At 38.7% G+C, this 27,066-nt stretch overlaps 1 protein-coding gene across 2 annotated transcripts in view; it reads right to left on the bottom strand.

The window, feature by feature from the left end:
* Window positions 1-27,066, bottom strand: part of ANGPT1 (angiopoietin 1) — a 298,667-nt gene that overhangs the window by 90,281 nt on the left and 181,320 nt on the right. For both annotated transcript variants that reach the window (XM_068983506.1, XM_068983505.1), the window contains exon 3: window positions 15,733-15,854. In XM_068983506.1, coding sequence (XP_068839607.1) covers window positions 15,733-15,854 — 122 coding nt within the window. The remainder of the gene's footprint in view (window positions 1-15,732; window positions 15,855-27,066) is intronic.

Below are 27,066 nucleotides of genomic sequence, written 5' to 3'. Positions count from 1 at the left end.
GTCCAGCGTTTCTCATGATGTACTCTGCATAGAAGTTAAATAAGCAGGGTGACAATATACAGTCTTGACGTACTCCTTTTCCTATTTGGAACCAGTCTGTTGTTCCATGTCCAGTTCTAACTGTTGCTTCCTGACCTGCATACAGATTTCTCAAGAGGCAGGTCAGGTGGTCTGGTATTTCCATCTCTCTCAGAATTTTCCACAGTTTATTGTGATCCACACAGTCAAAGGCTTTGGCATAGTCAATAAAGCAGAAATAGTTGTTGTTCTGGAACTCTCTTGCTTTTTTCATGATCCAGTGAATGTTGGCAATTTGATCTATGGTTCCTCTGCCTTTTCTAAAACCAGCTTGAACATCAGGAAGTTCATGGTTCACGTACTGCTGAAGCCTGGCGAATTTTGGAGAATTTTGAGCATTATTTTACTAGCATGTGAGATGAGTGCAATTGTGCGGTAGTTTGAGCATTCTTTGGCATTGCCTTTCTTTGGGATTGGAATGAAAACTTACCTTTTCCAATCCTGTGACCACTGCTCAGTTTTCCAAATTTGCTGGCCTCTTGAGTGCAGCACTTTCACAGCATCATCTTTCAGGATTTGAAAGAGCTCAACTGGAATCCCATCACCTCCACTAGCTTTGTTAGCAGTGATGCTTTCTAAGGCCCACTTGACTTCACATTCCAGGATGTCTGGCTCTAGATGAATGATCACACCATCCTGATTATCTGGGTCATGAAGATCTTTTTTGTACAGTTCTTCTGTGTATTTTTGCCACCTCTTCTTAATATCTTCTGCTTCTGTTAGGTCCATACCACTTCTATCCTTTATCAAGCCCATCTTTTCATGAAATGTTCCCTTGGTATCTCTAATTTTCTTGAAGAGATCTCTAGTCTTTCTCAGTCTGTTCTTTTCCTCTATTCCTTTGCATTGACCACTGAAGAAGGCTTTCTTATCTCTCTTTGCTTTTCTTTGGAACTCTGCATTCAGATACTTATATCTTTCCTTTTCTCCTTTGCTTTTCACCTCTCTTCTTTTCACAGCTATTTGTAAGGCCTCCTCCAACAGCCATTTTGCATTTTTGCATTCTTTTCCATGGAGATGGTCTTGATCCCTATCTTCTATACAATGTCAGGAACCTCATTCCATAGTTTATCAGGCACTCAATCTATCAGATCTAGGCTCTTAAATCTATTTCTCACTTCCACTGTATAATCATAAGGGATTTGATTTAGGTCATACCTGAATGGTTGAGTGGTTTTCCCTACTTTCTTCAATTTGAGTCTGAATTTGGTAATAAGGAGTTCATGATCTGAGCCACAGTCAGCTCCTGGTCTTGTTTTTTTTGACTGTATAGAGCTTCTCCATCTTTGGCTGCAAAGAATAGAATCAACCTGATTTCGGTGTTGACCATCTGGTGATGTCCATGTGTACAGTCTTCTCTTGTGTTGTTGAGAGGGTGTGTTGCTATGACCAGTGCATTTTCTTTGCAGAACTCTATTAGTCTTTGCCCTGCTTCATTCTGCATTCCAAGGCTAAATCTACCTGTTACTCCATGTGTTTCTTGACTTCCTACTTTTGCATTCAGTTGCTCAGTGTCCAACTGAGCAACTCTTTGCGACCCCATGGACTGCAGCAAGCAGCAAGGCAGTCTTTCCTGTCTATCATTGACTCCTGGAGCTTGCTCAGACTCATGTCCCTCAAGTTGGTGATGCCATCCAACTATCTCATCCTCTGTCGTCCCCTTCTCCTCCTGCCTTCAATCTTTCTCAGCATCAGGGTCTTTTCCAATGAGTCAGTTCTTCGTATCAGGTTGCCAAAGCATTAGCATTTCAGCTTTAGCATCCATCTTTCCAATGAATATTTAGGACTGATCTCCTTTAGGATGGACTGGTTGGATCTCCTTGCAGTCCAAGGGTCTCTCAAGAGTCTTCTCTAAAACCACAGTGCAAAAGGATCAATTCTTCCACACTCAGCTTTCTTTATAGTTCAACTCTCACATCCACACATGACTACTGGAAAAACCAAACTAGAGGGACCTTTGTTGGCAAAGTTATGTCTCTGTTTTTTAATATGCTGTCTAAGTTGGTCAAAAGTTTTCTTCCAAGGAGCAAGTGTGTTTTATTTTTTTATTTTATTTTTTTTAATTTTAAAATCTTTAATTCTTACATGTGTTTTAATTTCATGGCTGCAGTCACCATCTGCAGTGATTTTGGAGCCCCCCAAAATAAAGTCTGTTACTGTTTCCATTGTTTCCTCATCTATTTCCCATGAAGTTGATGGGACCAGATGCCATGATCTTAGTTTTTCTGAATGTTGACTTTTAAGCCCACTTTTTCACTCTCCTCTTTCACTTTCATCAAGAGGCTCTTTAGTTCTTTGCTTCTGCCATAAGGGTGGTGTCATCTGCATATCTGAGGTTATTGATATTTCTCCCAGCAATCACAATTCTGGCTTGTGCTTCATCCAGCCTGGCATTTTGCCTGATGTACTCTGCATATAAGTTAATAAGCAGGGGGACAATATACAGCCTTGACGTACTCCTTTCCCTATTTGGAACCAGTCTGTTGTTCCTTGTCTAGTTGTAACTGTTGCTTCTTGACCTACATCCATATTTCTCAAGAGGCAGGTAAGGTGGTCTGGTATTCCCATCTCTTTAAGAATTTTCCAGAGTTTGTTGTGATCCACACAGTCAAAGGCTTTGGTGTTCTCAATAAAGCAGATGTTTTTCTGGAAATCTCTTGCTTTTTCAGCGATACAGTAGCTGTTGGTAATTTGATCACTGGTTCCTCTGCCTTTTCTAAATCCAGCTTGAACATCTGGAAGTTCATGGTTCATGTACTGCTGAAGCCTGGCTTGAAGAACTTGGAGCATTACTTTGCTAGCATGTGAGATAAGTGCATTTATGTGGTAGTTTGAACATTCTTTGGCATTGCCTTTCTTCAGGATTGGAATGAAAACTGACCTTTTCCAGTTCTGTGGCCACTGCTGATAATATTTTTATTTTTATTAGGCATTCTATAGTTAAAAGTTCTGTGTCAAGTTTTGGGGAAGTATAAATAAATAATTTTATCATGATGCATCCCTTAGAATTGGTGTTCCATGGAACTGCAATTTATGGAAAGTGCGCGTTGTTCAGTCGTGTCTGACTCTTTGTGACCCCAGGGACTATATAGTCCATAGAATTCTCCAGGCCAGAATACTGGAGTGGGTAGCCTTTCCCTTCTCCAGGGGATCTTTCCAACTCAAGGATTGACCCCAGGACTCCCACATTGCAGGTAGATTCTTTACCAGTTGAGCCACAAGGAAAACTGTGTGCCTATATTTATTCAAATTGAACTTGAAATCCGAAGAGTTTCCTCATAGGATTTTTAGTACTTCCTGTTTCTCTTCTTTCTGGAAACACTTTGAGAAGAGACATACATAGAATTTTGGCATTCCACTTCTAGTTTGAGGCAGAGGTACACTTCAATGAAGAATAAAATAAGCTAAATACTCCAGACCTTTAACTTCAGTAATAGGTTCTAATTGAGTATATACAAAGTCCTTTTTGACGTTTTTGGTTGACTTTTCCTCCTAATTTTTACAGTCTGCCTCCTCCAACATAGCTCATGGAAAACACTGGCATTTCAAATCATTCAACAGACCTTGAAACTTTCACAGAAAAAGTTCTCACTTTCAGATTGTCTCCTACAGTAGAGTTCGTACCAGAGCAGCAACTGGTTTCACAGAGGTGACATTTCCTTAAGTCCTCTGTGTGTAAGTGGAGCCCTCACACAAGGAGGTAGTGTCAGTAATATAGACATCTTCTCATTGTCATCAGCCTGAATTTCCTCAGAGCTCTTTCAATTTTTAAATTATTTTTAATCTGTATGTTGCTTACATGCGTTGCAAATATGGTTTTCAAAGAATATTCTTTCCACTCCCATACTCAAACAAGGGCATACTAAGTTCAGGTTAAATTTATATTGAATTTTCTAACTTGAATGTAGTCAATTGTTTCTTAAAATAAAAAGTTAAATATTTCTGTAATTCAAATGTGGACAGAAGCATAGGTCACTACAGGTAAACATTCAGCAAATAAACTTTTTAAAGTTTGAGGTAGATAAGAATAAGCTAAATATTCTGTGGAAGCCAGAAGCTGAGAAGAAAAAAATACTATACAACCTCATAACACTAAAAATTCTTCCTAAAAATAGGCTGAAAAATAAACAACAAACTAGAGAACATATTGGTGATATATACTATAAAATTTTAATATCCATTAAAGAACTTACGTAAGGAGTTAATGACATTAGAGAAACAATCCAATAAAAAATGACAAAGATACATGAATAGGCTAGTCCCAGAAGAAGAATCCAAATGGTCAATAACCAAGAAAGATGTACAATATAACCTCTTAGGTAAACAAGGTTAATAAAATGGATAGCAAAGTCTGAGGAAATTAGAAAGCCCATGAACACTTCGGGAGACTGTAAAATTTGCTGATAATTATCAATATCTTTGAATATATAAAATAATACATAAAGTTCTACTGAGCTGTAAATTTTAATGCATTTCTGGCAATGAAAGAGGCATAGCATATAGTTAAATATATAATATATCCATGATAGATGGCTATAAAGTAGAAATAAACCCAGCATTTTAAAAATAGTTACAATCTATATACATATGCATGCATGATATAAATATGTACTTGTGCATATGTGTAATTGCATATGGGTGTGTATCTCTGCAACCACACAGATAAATATGTACTCTCTATCTACACGTGTATATTTTAATATATTCATTAAAAAGTCTGGAAGAATAGGTACCTGTTCTGTTAGGTACCAAATCTGTTAATGATGATTCTCTGCAGGCGGTGGGGGAATATGGAATTAGGGATTTTTAATTTCAATTTATACACTTCTGTACAATTTAACAGAAGACCATCCCCATGGAAAATAAATGCAAAAAAGCAAAATGGCTGTCTGGGGAGGCCTTACAAATTAGCTGTGAAAAGAAGAGAAGCGAAAAGCAAAGGAGAAAAGGAAAGATATAAGTATCTGAATGCAGAGTTCCAGAGAATAGCAAGAAGAGATAAGAAAGCCTTCTTCAGTGATCAATGCAAAAGAAATAGAGGAAAAGAACAGAATGGGAAAGACTAGAGATCTCTTCAAGAAAATTAGAGATACCAAGGGAACATTTCATGAAAAGATGGGCTCGATAAAGGACAGAAGTGGTATGGACCTAACAGAAGCAGAAGATATTAAGAGGTGGCAAGAATACACAGAAGAACTGTACAAAAAAGATCTTCATGACCCAGATAATCAGGATGGTGTGATCATTCATCTAGAGCCAGACATCCTGGAATGTGAAGTCAAGTGGGCCTTAGAAAGCATCACTGCTAACAAAGCTAGTGGAGGTGATGGGATTCCAGTTGAGCTCTTTCAAATCCTGAAAGATGATGCTGTGAAAGTGCTGCACTCAAGAGGCCAGCAAATTTGGAAAACTGAGCAGTGGTCACAGGATTGGAAAAGGTAAGTTTTCATTCCAATCCCAAAGAAAGGCAATGCCAAAGAATGCTCAAACTACCGCACAATTGCACTCATCTCACATGCTAGTAAAATAATGCTCAAAATTCTCCAAGCCAGGCTTCAGCAGTACGTGAACCGTGAACTTCCTGATGTTCAAGCTGGTTTTAGAAAAGGCAGAGGAACCATAGATCAAATTGCCAACATTCACTGGATCATGAAAAAAGCAAGAGAGTTCCAGAACAACAACTATTTCTGCTTTATTGACTATGCCAAAGCCTTTGACTGTGTGGATCACAATAAACTGTGGAAAATTCTGAGAGAGATGGAAATACCAGACCACCTGACCTGCCTCTTGAGAAATCTGTATGCAGGTCAGGAAGCAACAGTTAGAACTGGACATGGAACAACAGACTGGTTCCAAATAGGAAAAGGAGTACGTCAAGACTGTATATTGTCACCCTGCTTATTTAACTTCTATGCAGAGTACATCATGAGAAACGCTGGACTGGAAGAAACACAAGCTGGAATCAAGATTGCCGGGAGAAGTATCAATCACCTCAGATATGCAGATGACACCACCCTCATGGCAGAAAGTAAAGAGGAACTAAAAAGCCTCTTGATGAAAGTGAAAGTGGAGAGTGAAAAAGTTGGCTTAAAGCTTAACATTCAGAAATCAAAGATCATGGCATCCGGTCCCATCACTTCATGGGCAATAGATGGGGAAACAGTAGAAACAGTGTCAGACTTTATTTTGGGGGGCTCCAAAATCACTGCAGATGGTGACTGTAGCCATGAAATTAAAAGACGCTTACTCCTTGGAAGAAAAGTTATGACCAACCTAGATAGCATATTCAAAAGCAGACACGTTACTCTGCCGACTAAGGTCCATCTAGTCAAGGCTATTGTTTTTCCAGTGGTCATGTATGGATGTGAGAGTTGGACTGTGAAGAAGGCTGAGCACCGAAGAATTGATGCTTTTGAACTGTGGTGTTGGAGAAGACTCTTGAGAGTGCCTTGGACTGCAAGGAGATCCAACCAGTCCATTCTGAAGGAGATCAGCCCTGGGATTTCTTTGGAAGATATGATGCTAAAGCTGAAACTCCAGTACTTTGGCCACCTCATGCGAAGAGTTGACTCATTGGAGAAGACTCTGATGCTGGGAGGGATTGGGGGCAGGAAGAGAAGGGGACAACAGCGGATAAGATGGCTGGATGGCATCACGGACTTGATGGACGTGAATCTGAGTGAACTCCAGGAGTTGGTGATGGGCAGGGAGGCCTGGCATGCTGCGATTCATGAGGTTCCAAAGAGTCGGACATGACTGAGTGACTGAACTGAACTGCACTGAACTGTACAGTTTAACACTAAGATCAGTTAGGCTTTTTTTTTTTATTAACCAATAAAATGCAAACAGTCATGAGTCTAGAATGGTCTGAGGAGATACTGTCTAGATGAAAAAATTGGGCTGAATTAGTGAACCTCAGAATGTGGACTGATAACCTTGGCTGCCATGCAGTGGGCTTTTAGGGATGCAGAACAGTGGTATAAAAGCCATCTGCATTTTATTTATGGTAAGAACAATGAAAATGTTTACAATATTTAATGTAAACTATGTGATCTGTGTTTTCCATTAAAATATTTTTAAGTTGTGTGTGTTTGTGTGCACATAGATAAAGGACATTTGTTGGGATATTTGCCAGTTCACTTGCCAGTTCATCAGTCAACATTCAAAAAGCATTTAAAACTATATATACTATATGTAGAGAACTGTGCTTGGGAGCATGAGCACAGAAATAAATAAAGCACAGTTTCTATGTTCCAGAAGGTTCATAGATAGATACACACACACACACCAATGTGATGGGATAAGTGAAGTAACAGGAGGAAAAAACAAGGTAGATTGTAATCCCATAAGTTGTAATAAGCAAATATATTTGGCAGAATCAGAAAAAAGCTTCTTGGAAGGGGTATTATCTACACTGAGTTTTGAAGGGACAGACGTGTGTGAGCTCTACAGGGCATTCTGGACAAAAGAAAGTGAAAGTTAAAGTCACTCAGTCGTGTCCGACTCTTTGCGACCCCATGCACTATAGTCTATGGAATTCTCCAGGCCAGAATACTGGAGTGGGTAGCCTTTCCCTTCTCCAGGGGATCTTCCCAACCCAGGAATTGAACCCAGGTCTTCCTCACTGCAGGCAGATTCTTTACCAGCTGTGCCACCAGGGAAGCCCAACAAAGCAAGTATCAATCATGTCTGAACAAACATCAAGGCTTCAATGTGATACTAATAACTAGCGTGATGAAACACTTACTGTGTGTTTCAAGCACTGTATCAGTGTTTTATAAGCAATAACTCAATCCTCATATCAACTCCATGCACTATTATCATCACCCCTATGTTACAAATGATAACAACCAAAGCACAGAAAGTTCATACAACTTGCTCAAAATCACACAAATTATAAGTGGCAGAGCAGGTTACAGCAGAATCAAGGCCAATCCAGGCAGTCTGACCTCAGAGCTCCTGCTCTTAGTTATAAGACCATACTTCTAAAATATAAGACGACTTCTGAAGTAAGGCTATAAAATTAGGATATTAATGATCATGGACCATGTTTCATGCTTGTACTTGACAACTTTCCTCAGTCCATTACAGAGAATCAGATGAGGGTTCGGCATATGCTATCTAGAGATTTAGAGGTTGAGCTGAACTAGTACATGTGGAGATCTAAAGAAAAAAATGGGGAAAATAATGTGACTTGAATTTTAGAAAGAAGACTTTGGCAGACTTTTGGATGATAGGTTTGAAAAGTTTAAGGCATTAAGCCATGCAAAGAGGTCACTGCATTGGGTGAGACAAAAATTAATGGGATTTTGGCCTATAAAACAGAGTGAGAGTAAATAGAAAGAACAAGACCAACTGGAAAAATATTTAGGAGATGGAATTGACAGTATCAACAGTGATTGATGAGTTGTGATTTTACTTCAGTATTTTATAAAGAACTTATCAGATGGAGGATAACTTTAATTAGAAAGACTGATTTAACTTTTCATTTATTTAGACATTAAGCATTAAAAATCAATACTTCACTATTCAATTACAGTAATTGGTTAGAAAGTTACAATTTAGTATCATGAAATTAGGTGGATTTCAATCACTTAAAATTAACTCTAACTTTCTATAAGCTCTATCTAGAAGACAGATGAAACTTCTCAAACAGGTTCAGTGAATTCCCAAGGTAAAATAGTTATACTGCCTACTCTAATATTAGAAGGAATAAATAATGATCTATATATAGGCCAAAACCAATTCCTATTCCTTTCTTCAAATTTGTATTTTATTTTGCTAAGAGGATAACTTGACAACCACATCAATTAATCTTCAGGCTGCATCACATTGGGAACACATTTTTATAATAATTAAGACAGAGAATCATCATGGACTTGAACCCTAATTTTGCCATATATCAGCTGTTTGGTCCCAGGCAAGTTACTTGACCTCTTGAACTTTCAGTGCAGTTCAGTTCAGTCACTCAGTTGTGTCTGACTCTTTGCGACCCCATGGACTGCAGCACGCCAGGCCTCCCTGTCCATCACCAACTCCCGGGGTTCACCCAAACCCATGTACATTGAGTCGGTGATGCCATCCAACCCTTTCATCCTCCATCATCCCCTTTTCCTCCTGCCCTCAATTTTTGCCAGAATCAGGGTCTTTCAAATGAGCCAGCTCTTTGCATCAGGTGGCCAAAATATTGGAGTTTCAGCTTCAACATCAGTCCTTCCAATGAACACCCAGGACTGATCTCCTTTAGGATGGACTGGTTGGATATCCTCGCAGTCCAAGGGACTCTCAAGAGTCTTCTCCAGCACCACAATTCAAAAGCATCAGTTATTCAGTGTTCAGCTTTCTTTATAGTCCAACTCACTTAATATAAAATAAAAATGATGATAAACACTTTGGAGGATTAGTTGGAGTATTAGCAGTAGTGTATGTAAAGCACCTAGCTCATATGTTCACCTGCCTGATATTAGATAGGTAGGCAGTAAATAATTTTTATGAAACTGTCAGAATGACCACCACTTGTGTAGTTTCACTTTACTCTAAACAGTCTTATTGAAGAGTTTCCTTCATTCTGTATATTTGATACAAGTTTGAACAAGAAAGCTCAAGGGTTCCATCCTCGTACACATGGAGTACACAGCTGATTTCTCTTTCTGTGTTCCCTGGTGAGGCAAAAGAATTTCTTCTAGACTTTTTTTTTTCTTTTTGCTTGGCTATGTTCCAACCTTGGAAACAACTAGAGTTAAGTCGGAGATCAACAAGTGCCTTAAAATGTGGTCAGCTGACCATATCTTTACACCAAAAGATGCAGTTACATATTTGATTCAGCTGAAGGAATTTGCATTATGACATCTTTCTCAGTCTAACTCTTTTTATTTTTTTGAGCAGAAGTGGCAGGAAACATACTGGAGGAATCCAATAAAAAAAAAAAGAGTTGACAATTACATCTCTCAGTTTGTCAATACTAACCTTGTGTTTGTGGTAAATATTAATGCTTCCCATTTCTTGAGTTCTTGGTTGTGTAATTTCAATTATACAGCTACTGATCTCTTACTTCTAAGTGCTATCTCCTTGAGGTAAGGAACAAAACCAAGTATTGAGACTAGGACAGCATCCAGTCAAAAAAAAATTCTAAAAATTGCAAACCGGAAGCTTCCTGGAGTCGCCCCCCACTAGACTGCTAGGCAAACAAACACCAGAGCAAGTGTCATTAATCCTGCTCCTGTTTTGTGCCTTTCACCATTCAGGGGAGAAAGAAGTGACTCTAATGCGGCCAGCCTTCTATTTTCAGTCCTATAAGTGATGCAGTCAGTTTGTCTGGATGCAGATCAGCAGGACGTCTCAGCATGACTGTGTAGCATAATCCTGTCTATAAAATATTCCTCTATGTTCTGCCAAAGAAGTGGTGGGCTCTCTGAAGGGCTCACTGACTTGGCAGCTGAAGCCCCATCATACTCAAAACTAGTAAGTCACACACGCAGACACAACTTCTGACATTCCTTGGGGAGGAAGCAAAGCTTAATTTAGATAATCCCCTTTGCAAAGTGTATTAGCTGATCCAAACCAGACCCGGCCAACTAATGGCATGTTGTTCTTATATTTCAGAGATGCTTCAATCTAGAAATAGCTTCTTGTTGCATTTTGAGGATTAAGATTCATTTAAGGAATAGGAGGAATGATCAATAAACTATTTCAAAATATTTAAACAGCTTTGTGCTTGACCTTGACCTTTGATCCACTTAAATGGTGTTGGGGTGGGGGCACGTTTCTTTGTTGTTCTAGAAAGACCTTGGCAGAGTTTCTCCAATTCCATTTCACATACAAAAATAAACAATAACAATAAACATAATAGGGAAAGTATGCTGTGTATCACAAATACGTACTTCTGGCTTGTATAAAGAAAAACACTTTTTTTCGAAGTGGTTTATGGAAGAATATACCGGGTTTAAGAATAGATGTCCCACCAACACTCCATTGCACACATGGATCCATCAACAGAAGACACAGCTAATTATAGAGATATGGAAATGCTAGAAGATTCAGCACTTTGATAGAAAAATACCCCCAGGAGCCACATGTGCAGCAACATCACACTTGAGGGTCAGTGCATGTAAATTTTTTACAGCATGTGCACAGAAATAGATTTCAAGTTAAAATCTAAATCCTTGGATACATTTTGAAATGCTTGTACTGCTAGAAAATGGAATTGCTATAATCTTGAAAAAAGAAGGAAAAAAAAGAGAAAGGATGACTCTGAGCAGGAGGGAGGGAAAGAGAAGAGAGAGACAAGGAGAGATGGAAAGAGCTGAGTACAAGTGACACTTAAGAAAATAATTTGAGTTTGTAGTAAAGGGTGAGCCCTTTCAGGCTTCCCAGTTTCTTTAAGGTATCCTGACAGCTACAGTGTTAGATACAGACAAAGAGATAACAGGCAAATCAGCAGGTGGAGAATTGAATTATGTAAATTCATGTTGATGACTTTCTTTTTAAACAAAGAAACCATATGTGGTAACACACTTAATGAAAGATGAATCAAAACCACCCTAGGTTACATCTATAAAATGAAATAATATGTAGTTTTTAAGAATTATACTAGAGGAATCATTACTGATTTAAAAAGGTGTCTATCTCCAAAGAAGGAAGGCTGCAAAACAGTATGTACAGCATGATACAACTTTTTAAGAAAATATATATATTTTTTTTTTTACAGCAACATATGAAGCTCTCTCAATGTGATGGGGTCATGATTTTTAATTTTCTTCTCAAATTTCTCATTTTCTACAGTAAATGTGTGTTATTTATAGAATTCTAAAAATAACCTAAAAATAAGGCAAAACTGTCATTATTTTACTTCTTCATTCAAAGACAAATCTTTCACAATAGCATCTTGAAACATGATTATAAATGAGGTGTGCTTTTAGTAACAAAGTTAAAGCATGGTGGGACCCTAAATCAAGGGATAGTTGCAGTAAAGTATACCTGTCACATGTATGTCTCTGGTTACTGCGAATCTGCAGTGAGGTTTTGGTACTTTTAAACAGGATTTTCAGTTCCAGAACATTTTATCATGCAACTAGTTCAAGGTCAAGTCCTATCGAGTTTATTTACAGTTACACAGTTTACCCATGACACAGTACAAAGATAAACGAATGTAGAACTTAGAAATACAAGTCACAGAGCATGGAATGACTCCATTTGGACTCTATACTAAAGTCATGTTTATCTTCTCCATAAAAGTTTAATTATAATCATTGTCATTAAAGTCTACACTTGGCAAAAATTTGGGAATTCCTTCTAGGTTGCAGACAGTATTGTGAGAATGTGCCATAGTGGAAAAAATAGGACTAGGAACAAAGAACATGGATTACATTCCCAGTTGTGCCACTGGGAAGCTGTGTGACCTTGGATAGATCACTCACTTCCACTGAGTCTGTTTCCTCATCTATAAGGTAAAGAGGAGAACTAGAAGTTCATTGTAGGTGTTTTTTTGGTTTGGAATATGGTGGAAACTCCTGTTCTACCAAGACAATGGTATTTAACTAGTTTGTAGCAACACAATGATCTTTAAATCAAATAATACATAAGAACTGAAACTTCAAGCTGTCCAAATAAGAAAATACAGTTAATATAGAATGTATTTGTCCTACAGAGGTCAGCATTTTGATTGAATTGTCCATCATGAATGTTAGTAATTTCAAAATAATGAGTTTATAAATCATCCTGGTTGCAAGATCTGGAAGACCCATTTCACTTACCTGAGATGATTAATTGTTTATAAAATATATCTATCAGTTCAGTCAATTCAGTCGCTCAGTTGTGTTTGACTCTTTGCAATCCCAACTGCAGCATGCCAGGCTTCTCTGTCCACCAACAACTCCTGGAGCCTGGTCAAACTCATGTGCATCATGTTGGTGATGCCATACAACCATCTCATCCTCTGTCATCCCCTTCTCCTGCCTTCAATCTTTCCCAGCCTCGGGGTCCTTTCCAATGAGTCAGTTCTTGGCAGCAGGTGGCCAAAGTATTGAAGTTTCAGTTTCAGCATCCGTTCTTCCAATGAATATTCAGGACTGATTTCCTTTAGGATGGACTGGCTGGATCTCCTTGTACTCCAAGGAAATCTCTAGTCTTCTCTAACACCAGACTTCAAAAGCATCAGTTCTTCGGCACTCAGCTTTCTTTACAGTCCAACTCTCACATCCGTACAAGACTACTGGAAAAATCAGAGCTTTGATTAGCTGGACCTCTGTTGGCAAAGTAATGTCTCTGCTTTTAATATGCTGTCTGCAGCTGCTGCTAAGTCGCTTCAGTCGTTTCCAACTCTGTGCGACCCCATAGATGGCAGCCTACCAGGCTCCTCCGTCCCTTTGACTCTCCAGGCAAGAACACTAGAGTGGGTTGCCATTTCCTTCTCCAATGCATTAAAGTGAAAAGTGAAAGTGAAGTCGCTCAGTCGTGTTCGACTCTTTGTGACTCCATGGACTGCAGCCCACCAGGCTCCTCCATCCATGGGATTTTCCAGGCAAGAGTACTGGAGTGGGATGCAATTGCCTTCTCCAATATGCTGTCTACATTGGTCATAAGTTTTCTTCCAAGGAGCAAGAGTCTTTTAATTTCATGGCTGCAGTCACCATCTGCAGTGATTTTGGAGCCTCCCCAAAATAAAGTCTGTCACTGTTTTCATTGTTTCCCATCTATTTGCCATGAAGTGATGGGACCGGATGCCATGATCTTAGTTTTCTGAATGTTGAGTTTTAAGCCCACTTTTTCACTCTCCTCATTCACTTTCATCAAGAGGCTCTTTAGTTCTTCTTTGCTTCTGCCATAAGGGTGGTATCATCTGCATATCCAAAGTTATTGATATTTCTCCAGCAATCTTGATTCCAGCTTGTGCTTCATCCAGTCCAGCATTTCACATGATGCACTCTGCATATAAGTTAAATAAGCAGCGGACAATATACAGCCTTGACATACTCCTTTCCCTATTTGGAACCAGTCTGTTTTTCCATGTCCAGTTATAACTGTTGTTTCTTGATCTGCATACAGATATCTCAGGAGGAAGGTCAGGTGGTCTGCTATTCCCATCTCTTGAAGAATTTTCCAGAGTTTGTTGTGATCCACACAGTCAAAGGCTTTGGCATAGTCTATAAAGCAGAAGTAGATATTTTTCTGGAACTCTCTTATTTTTTCAATGATCCAACACGTGTTGGCAATTTGATCTCTGGTTCCTCTGCCTTTTCTAAATCCAGCTTCAACATCTGGAAGTTCATGCTTTATGTACTGTTGAAGCCTGGCTTGGAGAATTTTGAGCAGTATACTTTGCTATCGTGTGAGATAAGTGTAATTTTGCAATAGTTTGAACATTCTTTGGCATTGCCTTTCTTTGGGATTGTAATGAAAACTGACCTTTTCCAGTCCTGCGGCCACTGCTGAGTTTTCTAAATTTGCTGGCATATTGAGTGCAGCACATTCACAGCATCATCTTTTAGGATTTGAAATAGCTCAACTGGAATTCAATCACCTCCACTAGTGATGCTATCACCTCATAGTGATGCTTCCTCAGGCCCACTTGACTTCGCATTCCAGGATGTCTGGCTCTAGGTGAGTGATCACACCATCGTGGTTATCTTTGTCATGAAGATTGTTTTTGTACAGTTCTTCTGCATATTGTTGCTACCTCTTCTTAATATCTTCTGCTTCTGTTAGGCCTATACCATTTCTGTCTTTCATTGTGCCCATCTTTGCATGAAATGCTCCTTTGGTATCTCTAATTTTCTTGAAGAGATCTCTAGTCTTTTCCATTCTATTGTTTTCCCCTATTTCTTTGCATTGATCACTGAGGAAGGCTTTATCTCTCTTTGCTATTCTTTGGAACTCTGCATTCAAATGGGTATATCTTTCCTTTTGATCTTTGCCTTTAGCTTCTCTTCTTTTCTCAGCTATTTGTAAGGCCTCTTCAGACAACCATTTTGCCTTTTTGCATTTCTTTTCCTTGGGGATGGTTTTGATCACTTCCTCATGTCCGATGTCATGAACCTCTGTCCATAGTTCTTCAGGCACTCTGTCTATCATATCTAATCCCTGGTATCAATTTGTCTATAGAGCTAACCAAAGAAATTTATTATGTTCAGAGTTAATGACTTTAAATGGGGGTTGAGGGGAGACAGCTCTTGAACCAACCAGCTTGATAGGGAAGTAATTTTCTGAAAAGAAAATGTGCTTCTGTCTAGTAGAACTCTGAATTCAACCATCTTGTAGGTCTGTAAATGGTTGAGGGCAGATAAAGTGATAATTCAATTTAGAGTTTCAGAGGCTCTATTTTTTTCACTATCACTATAGATTTTGGTATTTTCTGTTAGCAAATTTGGTCATAGAATTAATTTTTGTGGGTACAGTAAGATTTGAACAACAGAATATTAGATAAATTAGTGTTAAAAGTTATAAAAAGCCAATATTTCAAGAGTGTAAGCAATAGTATTAATCTTATTTTTGCCATACTTGCAATAGTCACCTTAGACTCTCATTTCTTTTTATATTAAAAATTATTTTGCCTCTGTATTTTTTTTCAAATTACTTCCATCTTCTTTTTTAAGAGGTGGCAGAAGGTGGAGGATATAAGTACATATGTACATATTTTTGCAGTACAACAACCCTCACCTGTTTTTCTCATGAATCTTTAAGATTTCATTTGTCTGTTGAAGAAGTTGTTTCTCTAGCTTGTATGTTGACAATGAATTCTCCAGCAGTTGTATTTCAAGTCGAGAAGTTTGATTCAGTACCTTAAGATAAAAGATAAAAACATTTAAATCTTCACAGAGTCAAAATTATTATTTTGGGTTTTTTATTTAGCTGTGTTTTCTTTTAAAATAATATTTCTCTAGGATAATAAAATGGTCTACCTTCTAATAAAAAATGCTTTACATGTCTCAAACATTATATTTGTTCAAGATTGAACTGCAATCGAATGAGAAAACTGAGTTGTTAAAACCATTTTCATATTTAAATTTTCATGTCCTCAATCCCTACATGATTTAGCAACTAAAATATCACCACCACAATCCCTAGGATAGCCCACTGTGCCTTATATGTGTGTGTATATATATCTCCAATATTTACAAGTACAAGATAATTGTTAGTACAAGGTCTTAGATACTGTATATAACTAAGAACAACTAATAGGCATGTAAAACATATCTTCCTTGTCCCATCACCTAGCAAAAACTGATTAGAAATGTACAAAAATCTCATGATACACTTTAGACAGATTCATGAGGACAATTTACTGAACACCTATTGTGTTAGTTCATGCCAGTCCTTCTAGATATCATCATTTCATAGACATGGGTACCCAGTGAATTAGTAGGTGGAATTATTATTATCAGTTTATAAATGAAGAAACTGAGGTTCAGAGAGAAGCCAGAATCCACACAGGAACCAAGGGAAGAACTGAGTTTCAAACCCAGATACTGTGACTAATTCTCATGCTTTACACAGAACAGCAAGAAGAGGGAGAATCAAACCATCCTGGATCTTCATCTGAGGAGATGAAGTAACTAGGAACTGCACTGAAGACTGACTGTTAGCTATTTTTCAACTGCATACATGGGGTCCTCCAGAAACTCTAAATGTTCACCTCATCTTGAATCACAAAGATGCATGCTGCTAGTCAGGCTTTAATATAACATGACTCTGAGCCATGAATGCAAACCTACCCATCCTCTGAGCAAACAGCATACATTCCTGTTCTAGAAGATGCCTTCAAGCTGTGCCAGTGCCCTGGTCCTGTCCCTTTCTCCTCCTTCTTTAACAGAGGTAAACAGGATAAGGAAGAAAGTACTATTAGTTTTACAACTCCTTATGCTGTTTGAGAACTTTCATAACCATGGTCCCATTTTTAGAACACTTGTTGAAAAGGACCTGGGAAACCTTCTGGAGGGTCAATATCAATCTAAAGGGTCCTCCGCTAAAAATGACACCAGTAGAACTTTCCTCTTTTTCTGTAGCATGTTTAAACCTATAATATATAAGACTCACACAGAAAAAGCCTCTTTAAAATATCCTGACATGATCAGGGCTGGGGCTTGGGCTAATGGAGAGATTGCAGGTGAAGAGGATATATTGGCAGGGAAGCAGAATAGGGAGTAGGTGAGATGAGAGAGGCAACTGCCTCAGGTGTAGGATTTAAGGATGAGCCAAAACTCAATAATTAAGTTATATTTGAATGCAACACTTTGAAAGATAAGAATTAATGTCAAAAATATCCACATGGAACAGAATATCATTTTAAACTAAAGGTAGGGTATGCCCCTACAAATGTATGATTCAGTCTTGCATAACTTGATCTCATTGCTTTCACCCCAGTCCCAGCCCTGCTGAAGGGGTTAGAGAAGAGAACACTAAGGTGGGGTATTTGGGCTTTAAAAAAGTTTTAAGCAACTATAATTCATTTATACAATTATCATATTGATTACAGATCTGAAAGCTAGTCTAAAAGTTACTACTACTAATTGAAATTCATATTTGTGTTAAAAAAAGTATTTCCCATCCTAAATTGTTTCATCTGAGAGAAAACAGGAGCAAGAGAACTTACATTTTGAAGACAGAGCTAAAAGCAACCCAGAGGAAAAAACTGTAGAGAATATAAAGATTAGGGACACACAAGACATAATTTTAAACTATTAAACATATCTTTGGGTGAGTTTTCTGACAAGAATGTCAATTTAGGAAATAATTAACTAGGGGATGAAACAGCTATATTTTTTGGTGAGACTTACAACAGTGCTTGGCATAGAGAGGACCCTCAATATTTACTGAATGAATGCATTCATTGTCTCATTGAATCAAGTATATCATATGCCGTTAAAATCTATCTTCTCCTTTATTCTCTGTAGTCTCTGATCATACTTCCTAATATTCTCAAATACCAAAATTTTCATTTTACAGAGGACAGAAATTGGTCTTCATGTCTGAGAAGAACATGAGAAAACATTGAAAACAAAACGGATCCATCAAAAACTGAAAATCAAGTTGCCTATATCTAAGTCTGGAGACACTATAGCCCCTAATTTTTCTCTACTTTGTCCTACCTCCAGTCCAGAGCAACCAGAGTGCTCTTCTAAAAAACATAAATCAGATGTCATGTCCTTTGTTAAATATGCTCATGACTTCCCTTTAAAATTCCAAAGTTCTCAGCGTAACTTCCAAGGTCCTATGTGATCAGGACCCTGACTGCTTCTGAAATCTCACTTCCTTTCCATTCTCTTCCCTGCTCATTATGCCCCAATCACACTGGCCTTCTTACTGCTACCCCAACATGCCAAATTAATCTCCACCTCAGGGTCTTTGCAGTTTCCCCTGAAGTTTCCCCTGCCTGGAATGTCCATCCATTCCCAGATGCATGGGTGATTTACTCTTATAATTCAAGTCTTGTCTAAGGAGGCCCATCCTGGCTAGTCTCTGTAAAGGAGCTCCTCCGTCATCTTCCATCAGGTGGACCTGTTTTACTATTTAAATGAAATCATCTTGTCAGTTCACTCATATACTATCATTCTGCCCCGTGAAGGATGTCAGCTGCACAAAGGGGGGACTAGCTCATCTGAGGCCCTTGAAACCTCCGGAGCCCAGCATGAGGCCTGGAATCCTGGACATTCAGAGCTATTCGTTAGATGCTAACCAAAGGCTAGTGAGTCAGTTTTCAAGTTGGGTAATGCTCAGAGACAGAGTAACAGGCCAGGTGAGCATCAAGCTGGACTTTCGTCATAACAGTCCCAATCTAAAGCAGTGTCTGAATGTGGGAGAAACGGGGGAACAAATCTCAAATGTCCAGGCTAAGCGTTAGGTCATCTCAGGCCAATTTTGAATACAAAAGGCAACTCCTTTTCTTCTCTCTCCATCATTTTAATCCAAGAGCTGCTTTATTTCAACTCTCTCCCTTAATGTATTAAAATAGGCCTGAAGTTCAAAAGCAGGCAACTGAAGAGAATTGTACAGGAAACTATGATAAATCGACCACTTTCTTTCCATGTGTCTATGGAACTTGCTGCTTAGCAATAATCTGAGTGTTCCATTAAAATGACAAAAGTCATTTCCTTCTTTAGCCTAAACATATTCCAAAAGCACATATCAGAAAGAAAGAAAGGAAGAGAGAAAGAAGGGGAAAACATAAAAGGGTAATGAAAGGAAAGGAGAGGAGAGAAGAGGAAAGGAAAGGGGAAAGTGAAGAGTATGTAACACAAGCCCTCAAGAAACAATTTCAAAGCACAAATTTTTCACAATATACCTTAGAGTAAGGAAGATATGGGTATCCCAGGTGGCTCAGTGGTAAAGAATCCACCTGCAGTGCAGGAGAAATGAGTTCAATTCTTGGGTCAGGAAGATCCCCTGGAGAAGGAAATGGTAACCCACTCCAGTATTTCTGCCTGGTAAATCCCATGAACAGAGATGCCTGGTGGGCTACAGTCCATGGGGTCACAAAGAGTTGTATATGACTTAGCAACTAAAACCACAAGAAAAAATTATCTAAGACTTGGAAACTAAGGATTTATAGACTATAAAATTTCAGTTCTTTCTTTAAAAAATAAGCAAAATTTTAAAAATAAAAATTACTCTTTTCTTAAAGAAAGTGAGCTAGATAATTTCATCCAGCTTCCCTTTAATACTTAAATGCCTCTAACCTTCCTTAAAAGGAAAATATTCCACACAAAAGAATTCCTTTGACTGGCATATTAACTTTAAAATCTGCCTTGCTGTAGGTTTCTGTTTTCTTTACTTTAACTATGTTTTTTAAATTAAAAAAAAAAATAGAACACAAGGTATGATGCCTCAGCAATTAGACTTTTACAGAAGAATGAAGGGTAATATATGTACATGGAAGGAGAGTTAGAAGTTAGTTAGATGATCACCATTTTACAAAATCAAGGAAATAATTTCTTTGGTCAGTGATGGGCAGTGTGACAATGTATCAGTCTACAGGGCTTTTGCTAATTTCCAAGGGGAAAGGAGACAATTGGAATGGAGAGCTATAGGGTCTTTTTACCCTAACCAGCTTAAAATTAGTGTTACCGAGAGGGTGGCAAGCTGGCATTTATGTCTCCTGATGAGATGAAATAAGAAGTGACTAGTAATTCTACAAAGCACACCCACCACCATGTCCAACTTAACCCAGTTAAGCCTGTAGACTTAACTTTGAGTTAAAAAAAATACAGGGGATGGAAAAGTAAATTAAAAACATATCATAAATAAATATTCAGACAAATTAAGAATATGAGACACTATACAGAACAACTGACCAAGCATCTTTAAAATCTAAAGAAAAACAAAAAGTTAAACAGAAAGACAAATAATCTAAAAAAACAAACTAGTGAATATAACAAAAAAGAAACAGACTCACAGTTATAGAGAACAATTTAGTGGTTACCAGTGGGGAGAAGGAAGTGAGGAAGGGTCAAGATAGGGGTAGGGGACTAAGGGGTACAAACTATTATGTATAAAAGAAATGGATCTTCCCTGGTGGTTCAGTGGTAAAGAGTGCCTGCAGAGCAGGAGATGCAGGTTCAAACCTTGGGTCAGGAAGATCCCCTGGAGAAGGGCAGGACAACCCACTCCAGTATTCTTAGTGGAGAATCCCATGGATGGAGACTGGTGGACTACACAGTCCATAGCGTCACAAAGAGTCAGACAATGACTGAAGCGACTCAGCGTGCATGCACACATAAAATAAACATTACAATGATATACTGTACAACACAGGGAATATAGTTGATAATTTGTAACTTCAAATGTATAATCTTTAGAAATTGTGAATCATTATGCTGTACACCTGAAACCTATATACTACTGTAAATCAACTATACTTCAATTTAAAAAAATGTTAACATTGCTCCAAATTAAAAGAGACTATTAAGTCTTCAAAAATAAAATGCCAATAAAATTTTTGGTAAAAAGTTGAAGAAATCTGTGAAAATTAGATAATCTTAGAGAATTATTATTAACAATATATCAATAATCTATATGTGGCAGAAATCAAAGAGGAACTAAAGAGACTCTTAATGAAGGTAAGAAAGGAGAGTGAAAAAGCTGGCTTAAAACTGAACATTCAAAAAACTAAGATCATGGCATCCAGTCACATCACTTCATGGGAAACAGATGAGGAAACAATGGAAACAGTAACAGACTTTATTTTCTTGGGCTCCAAAATCACTGAGGATGTGACTACAGCCATGAAACTAAAGTTCGCTTGCTCCTTGGATGAAAAGCTAGACCAACCTAGACAGCACATTAAAAAGCAGAGACATTACTTTGCCAAAAAAGATCTGTATAGTCAAAGCAATGGTTTTTTCAGTAGTCATGTATGGATATGAGAGTTGGACAAGAAAGAAAGTTGAGTAGTGAAGAAAAGATGCGTTTGAACTGTGGTGTTGGAGAAGACTCTTGAGAGTCCCTTGGACTGCAAGGAGATCAAACCAGTCAATCCTAAAGAAAATCAATGCTGAATATGCATTTGAAGGACTGATGGTGCAGCTGAAATCCCACTACTTTGGCCATCTGATACAAAGAGCTGATTCATTGGAAAAGACCCTGATGCTGTGAAAGATAGAAGGCAGGAGGAAAAGGGGACAACAGAGGACAAGATGTTTGAATGGCATCACCAACTCAATGGGCATGAGTTTGAGCAAGTTCTGGGAGTTGGTGATGGACAGCAAAGCCTGGCGTGCTGCAGTCCATGGGGTCACCGAGTCAGACACAACTGAGTGACTGAACAACAACAATGTGACTATTATTAGTGAATTTAATCATTCAACATGTATTTATTGATAGTCTGTTGTGTGAGTACTATTTTAAATCCTAAAGATAGAGTAGTGACCAAGATAGACAAAATCCTTGCTCTCTATGAGTTGGAATCTTGGTGCAGGAGTTAATCAGCTATTGCTGTAGAAAGCCAGATAGTAAATATCTTAGTCTTAGCAGGCCCTGGTACAACTTCTCAATTCTGCTCTCTCACTGAGGAAGAGAAGCTACGACAAACCTAGTTCAGTCAGTTCAGTTGCTCAGTCGTGTCCGACTCTTTGAGACCCCATGAACCGCAGCATGCCAGGCCTCCCTGCCCATCACCAACTCCTGGAGTTCACTCACACTCACGTCCATTGAGTCAGTGATGCCATCCAGCTATCTTATCCTCTGTTGTCCCCTTCTCCTCCTGCCACCAATCCCTCCCAGCCTCAGTCTTTTTCAATGAGTCAACTCTTTGTATGAGGTAGCCAAAATATTGGAGTTTCAGCTTTAGCATCAGTCCTTCCAATGAACACCCAGGACTTATTTCCTTTAGAATGGACTGTTTGGATCTCCTTGCAGTAGAAAGCATATTAAAAAGCAGAAACATTACTTTGCCAACAAAGGTCTGTCTAGTCTAAGGTATGGTTTTTCCAGTAGTCCTGTATGGATGTGAGAGTTGAACTGTAAAGACAGCTGAGTGCAGAAGAACTGATGCTTTTGAACTGTGGTGTTGAAGACTCTTGAGAGTCCCTTGGACTGCAAGGAGATCCAACCAGTCCATCCTAAAGGAAATCAGTCCTGAATATTAATTGAAAGGACTGATGCTGAAGCTGAAGCTCCAATAGTTGAGCCACCTGATGCGAAGAGCTAACTCATTAGGAAAGACCCTGATTCAGGGAAAGATTGAAGGCAGGAGGAGAAGGGGACCACAGAGGATGAGATGGTTGGATGGCATCACTGACTCCATGGTCATGAGTTTGACCAAGCTCTGGGAGATGGTGATGAATAGGGTAGCCTGGTGTGCTGCAGTCCATGGAGTCACAGAATTGGACACGACTGAACGAATGGACAACAACATTGAGAGACCACCCATATGCAACATATAAAACTTTATTTTACAAAAATAAAATGCCATTGAAAAATGGCATTTCAAATTTGACTAAGCCCTCTTCTAATGGGTTATCAAACCCTTTTCCAGACCTTGTGAGAAAATTAATTATCAGGGTATTTTCCTTGGATGACTCATTAGCAAATTTATTTTACTGCCATTTCAATTCAGTCAAAAAGTTAAATATTTACTCAGCTATCCTCTCATCAAGTTAAAGAGATAGTGGTTCAACTTTGAGTGCTGACCTTTCTGTTCTTTCAAACCTATTTTTGCTTAGACATACAAGCTCATTGTTTAAATTGCTCCTGAACTACTTTAAGTTTACAATTGTATGAGTCAAGTCCAAACAACAGGTGTGATCGTTTGTGACCTCTAAGAAGCAGATACCAGACTGCAGGAAATTAATCAGGGGAAATACCTACGAGACAAAACTGAGGAAAAGCCAGAGTTGACTAGGGTCACCTTCTGACTGGAAGGTAGATCTAACCACAATGAAGAAGAGAGGGAAAGCAGTAAGGCTAACATCTTAGTGTGCAGGGAGTTGTGCTAAAGTTTGGCAAGGCTGATGATGGAGAGCCCTTAGCCAAGTCATGTGTCGGTGGCATCGTACAGCTACCAGGAGTGGCTCTAAATATCACTGCCACAATACATCCTTAGCTGGAAGGGGCCGCTGAGAATTGTGGTCTCTGTACTAACACAGTGATGAATTTCAGAGCCCAGCAGCTGGGGCCATTGATCTATTACACCTCTGCACCAGCAGGAAATTGGAAAGATGCATTTTTATGACTGTGAGGGAGGCTCCATAGCTAATTAATGGAAAGTCAAGAAAGAAATGGTTTAGCAAATTTTTGTCACATTAACTCAAGCTCACTGAATATAAAGACTGCTTTACTTATTGCTGTATTCTATTTGGTACTTATGAAAATATTTTGCATCAAGGAGGTATTAAAAATATATCTTTAAAATTTTTATTAAATTACGTTTCTAAAACTATGGCTCTATATAAATGATTGAAAGTTGGAGGAGAATTACACTGTTTCTATAGAACTTCTTTATATTAATAGTTACACAACCAGAAAGCAACAAGGACAGCAGTAGGTTACATGAGATGATGTGCAGGCACATGGTAAAAACCACCTATAGATGGTGGTTCCCTCAGCAGCAGTAGCAAAAGCAGCAGCTTCATCATGTATAGAAAATGTTCCGTTGCCACTATTAGATCCACATTAATTTGCTTTATCTGAAATTCATTTTATCCTCTGCTAGAACCCCAGTTGCATCTGTTGCCTCTGAGAGAGAACAGAATCACAAGAGAGAGAGAGAGAGTATAGACAGAGAGCCTGTAAAGCATGTCGACTCTGATGCCAGACTGTCTGGGTTCAAATCTTCCCTCTAATACTCACAAGTTTTTTTCACCTGGGGCCAATTTCTTTACCTCTCTTGAGTTTCAGCTTCCACATCTTTAACAAGGGATGGTAATAATATCTACCCAACTAAATATTTTTTAAAAAATTATTAAAAACTAATAGAAATTGATTATATTTTTGCAGCCAAAGATGGAAAAGTTCTACACAGTCAGCAAAAACAAGACCGGGAGCTGACTGTGGCATAGACCATGAACTCCTTATTGCCAATTCAGACTTAAATTGAAGAAGGTAGGGAAACCACTGATCATTCAGGTATGACCTAAATCAAATCCCTTACAATTATATGGTGGAAGTAACAAATAGATTCAAGGGATTAGACCTGATAGACAGAGTGCCTGAAGAACTATGGACGGAGGTTCATGACATCGTACATGAGGCAGGGATCAAGACCATCCCCAAGGAAAAGAAATACAAAAAGGCAAAATGGTTATCTGAGGAGACCTTACAAATAGCTGTGAATAGAAGAGAAGTAAAAGGCAAAGGAGAAAAGGAAAGATACACTCATTTGAATGCAGAGTTCCAAAGAATAACAAGGAGAGATAAGAAAGCCTTCCTCAGTGATCAGTGCAAAGAAATAGAGGGAAACAATAGAATGGGAAAGACTAGAGATCTCTTCAAGAAAATCAGAGATACCATGGGAACATTTCATGCAAAGATGGGTATAATAAAGGAAAAAAATGGTACAGACCCAACAGAAGCAGAAGATATTAAGAAGAGGTGGCAAGAATACACAGAAAAACTGTACAAAAAAGATATTCATGACCCAGATAATTATGATGGTGTGATCACTCATCTAGAACCAGACATCCTGGAATGCGAAGTCAAGTGGGCCTTAGAAAGCATCACTATGAACAAAGCTAGTGGAGGGGATAGAATTTCAGTTGAGCTATTTCAAATCCTAAAAGATAATGCTGTGAAAGTGCTGCACTCGATATGCCAGCAAATTTGGAAAACTCAGCAGTGAAAAAGTTGGCTTAAAACTCAACATTCAGAAAACTATGATCATGGCATCTGGTCCCATCACTTCATGGCAAATAGATGGGGAAACGTGAAGCGATTTTATTTTCGGGGGCTCCAAAATCACTGCAGATGGTGACTGAAGCCATGAAACTAAAAGACATTTGTTCTGCTCCTTGGAAGAAAAGTTACGACCAACCTAGACAGCTTATTAAAAAGCAGAGACATTACTTTGCCAACAAAGGCTGGTCAAAGCTATGGTTTTTCCAGGAGTCATATATGGATGTGAGAGTTGGACTAAAAGAAAGCTGAGCACTGAAGAATTGATGGTTTCTAACTGTGGTGTTGGAGAAGACTCTTGAGAGTCCCTTGGACTGCAAGGAGTTCCAACCAGGTCATCCTAAAGGAGATCAGTCCTGAATATTTATTGGAAGGACTGATGCTGAAGCAGAAACTCCAATACTTTGGCCACCTGATGCCAAGAGCTGACTCATTTGAAAAGACCCTGATACTGGGAAAGATTGAAGACAGGAGGAGAAGGGGACGACAGAGGATGAGATGGTTGGATGGCATCACCGACACAGTGGACATGAGTAAACTCTGTGGGTTGGTGATGGACAGGGTGGCCTGGTATGCTGCAGACCGTGGGTTCTCAAGGAGTCAGACATGACTGAGTGACTGAACTAAACTGAAGTGAATAAATGTAAAATTGCTTTAAAAAGAGGTGAGTGCAGATTATTAGAGGTGAATTTTAATATACATTTTTTTTGGTCTACTAGTGTACATTGACTCAAAATTGGCCTGAGGAAGAAGTCAGAAATAGATTCACACTACAGCGAGAGGCAGGAATAATATCTGAAATTAATCCCTTCACACTGCACGCTTGGAAGAGGAACTAGAAAGAGAGGAGATACTGGTATGAACTGGTAACAGAGTAAAGAAAACACTGCAAGCTAAACTAAGGAGGAAGGGACAGGCCCAGCACTGGTTCCTGGTCTCACCACCATGACCAGTAGGGTTATTTAATTGTACTCCTCTCTCTTTTCTAATTAAGATGCTTATTGAGCTCAAGAATACTTTTAAACACCACTGCAATAAATCCAAGGTTCTACCTACTTTAATTAAGTTCAAGTCTAGAAGGTCAGCAGAAAACTAAATAGCAGTAAGTTACTTACCTTTATAACAACATCATGTGAAAGCTAGGGCAAAAAAATACACTGTGAAACTATTGGCATGAGTTCCTAAAATAACTGAGACCCAAAATGAGTTTAGGAATCGCAAGACTTACCAAAGTGAACCAAAGTAGACTGAAGAAGGGAAGAAACACCTGGGAGCATGCCTGGGTAGCACTAAAGGTTTATAAATGCTTATGACAAAAGAATAGAGTGTACTGAGATTAAGGAGTAATCTAGGACTCACTTTGTAAACCTGGCCTTGCATTAGAACTTGAATAATTAGGTTTTAGGACTTCTCTGATAGCTTAGTTGGTAAAGAATCCACCTGCAATAATGCAGGAGACCCCAGTTTAAGCCCTGGTTCAGGAAGATCTGCTGGAGAAGGGATAGGCTACCCACTCCAGTATTCTTGGGCTTCCCTTGTGGCTCAGCTGGTAAAGAATCCACCTGCAATGTGGGAGACCTGTGTTCAATCCCTCGGTTGGGAAGATCCCCTGGAGAAGGACAAGGCTACCCACTCCAGTATTCTGGCCTACAGAATTCCATGGACTGT

This window comes from Capricornis sumatraensis, chromosome 11 (genome assembly GCF_032405125.1).
Source record: "Capricornis sumatraensis isolate serow.1 chromosome 11, serow.2, whole genome shotgun sequence".
NCBI lineage: Eukaryota > Metazoa > Chordata > Mammalia > Artiodactyla > Bovidae > Capricornis > Capricornis sumatraensis.
The sequence above is the reverse complement of the archived record's forward strand: the minus strand, read 5'-3'. Positions and strand labels throughout refer to the sequence as shown.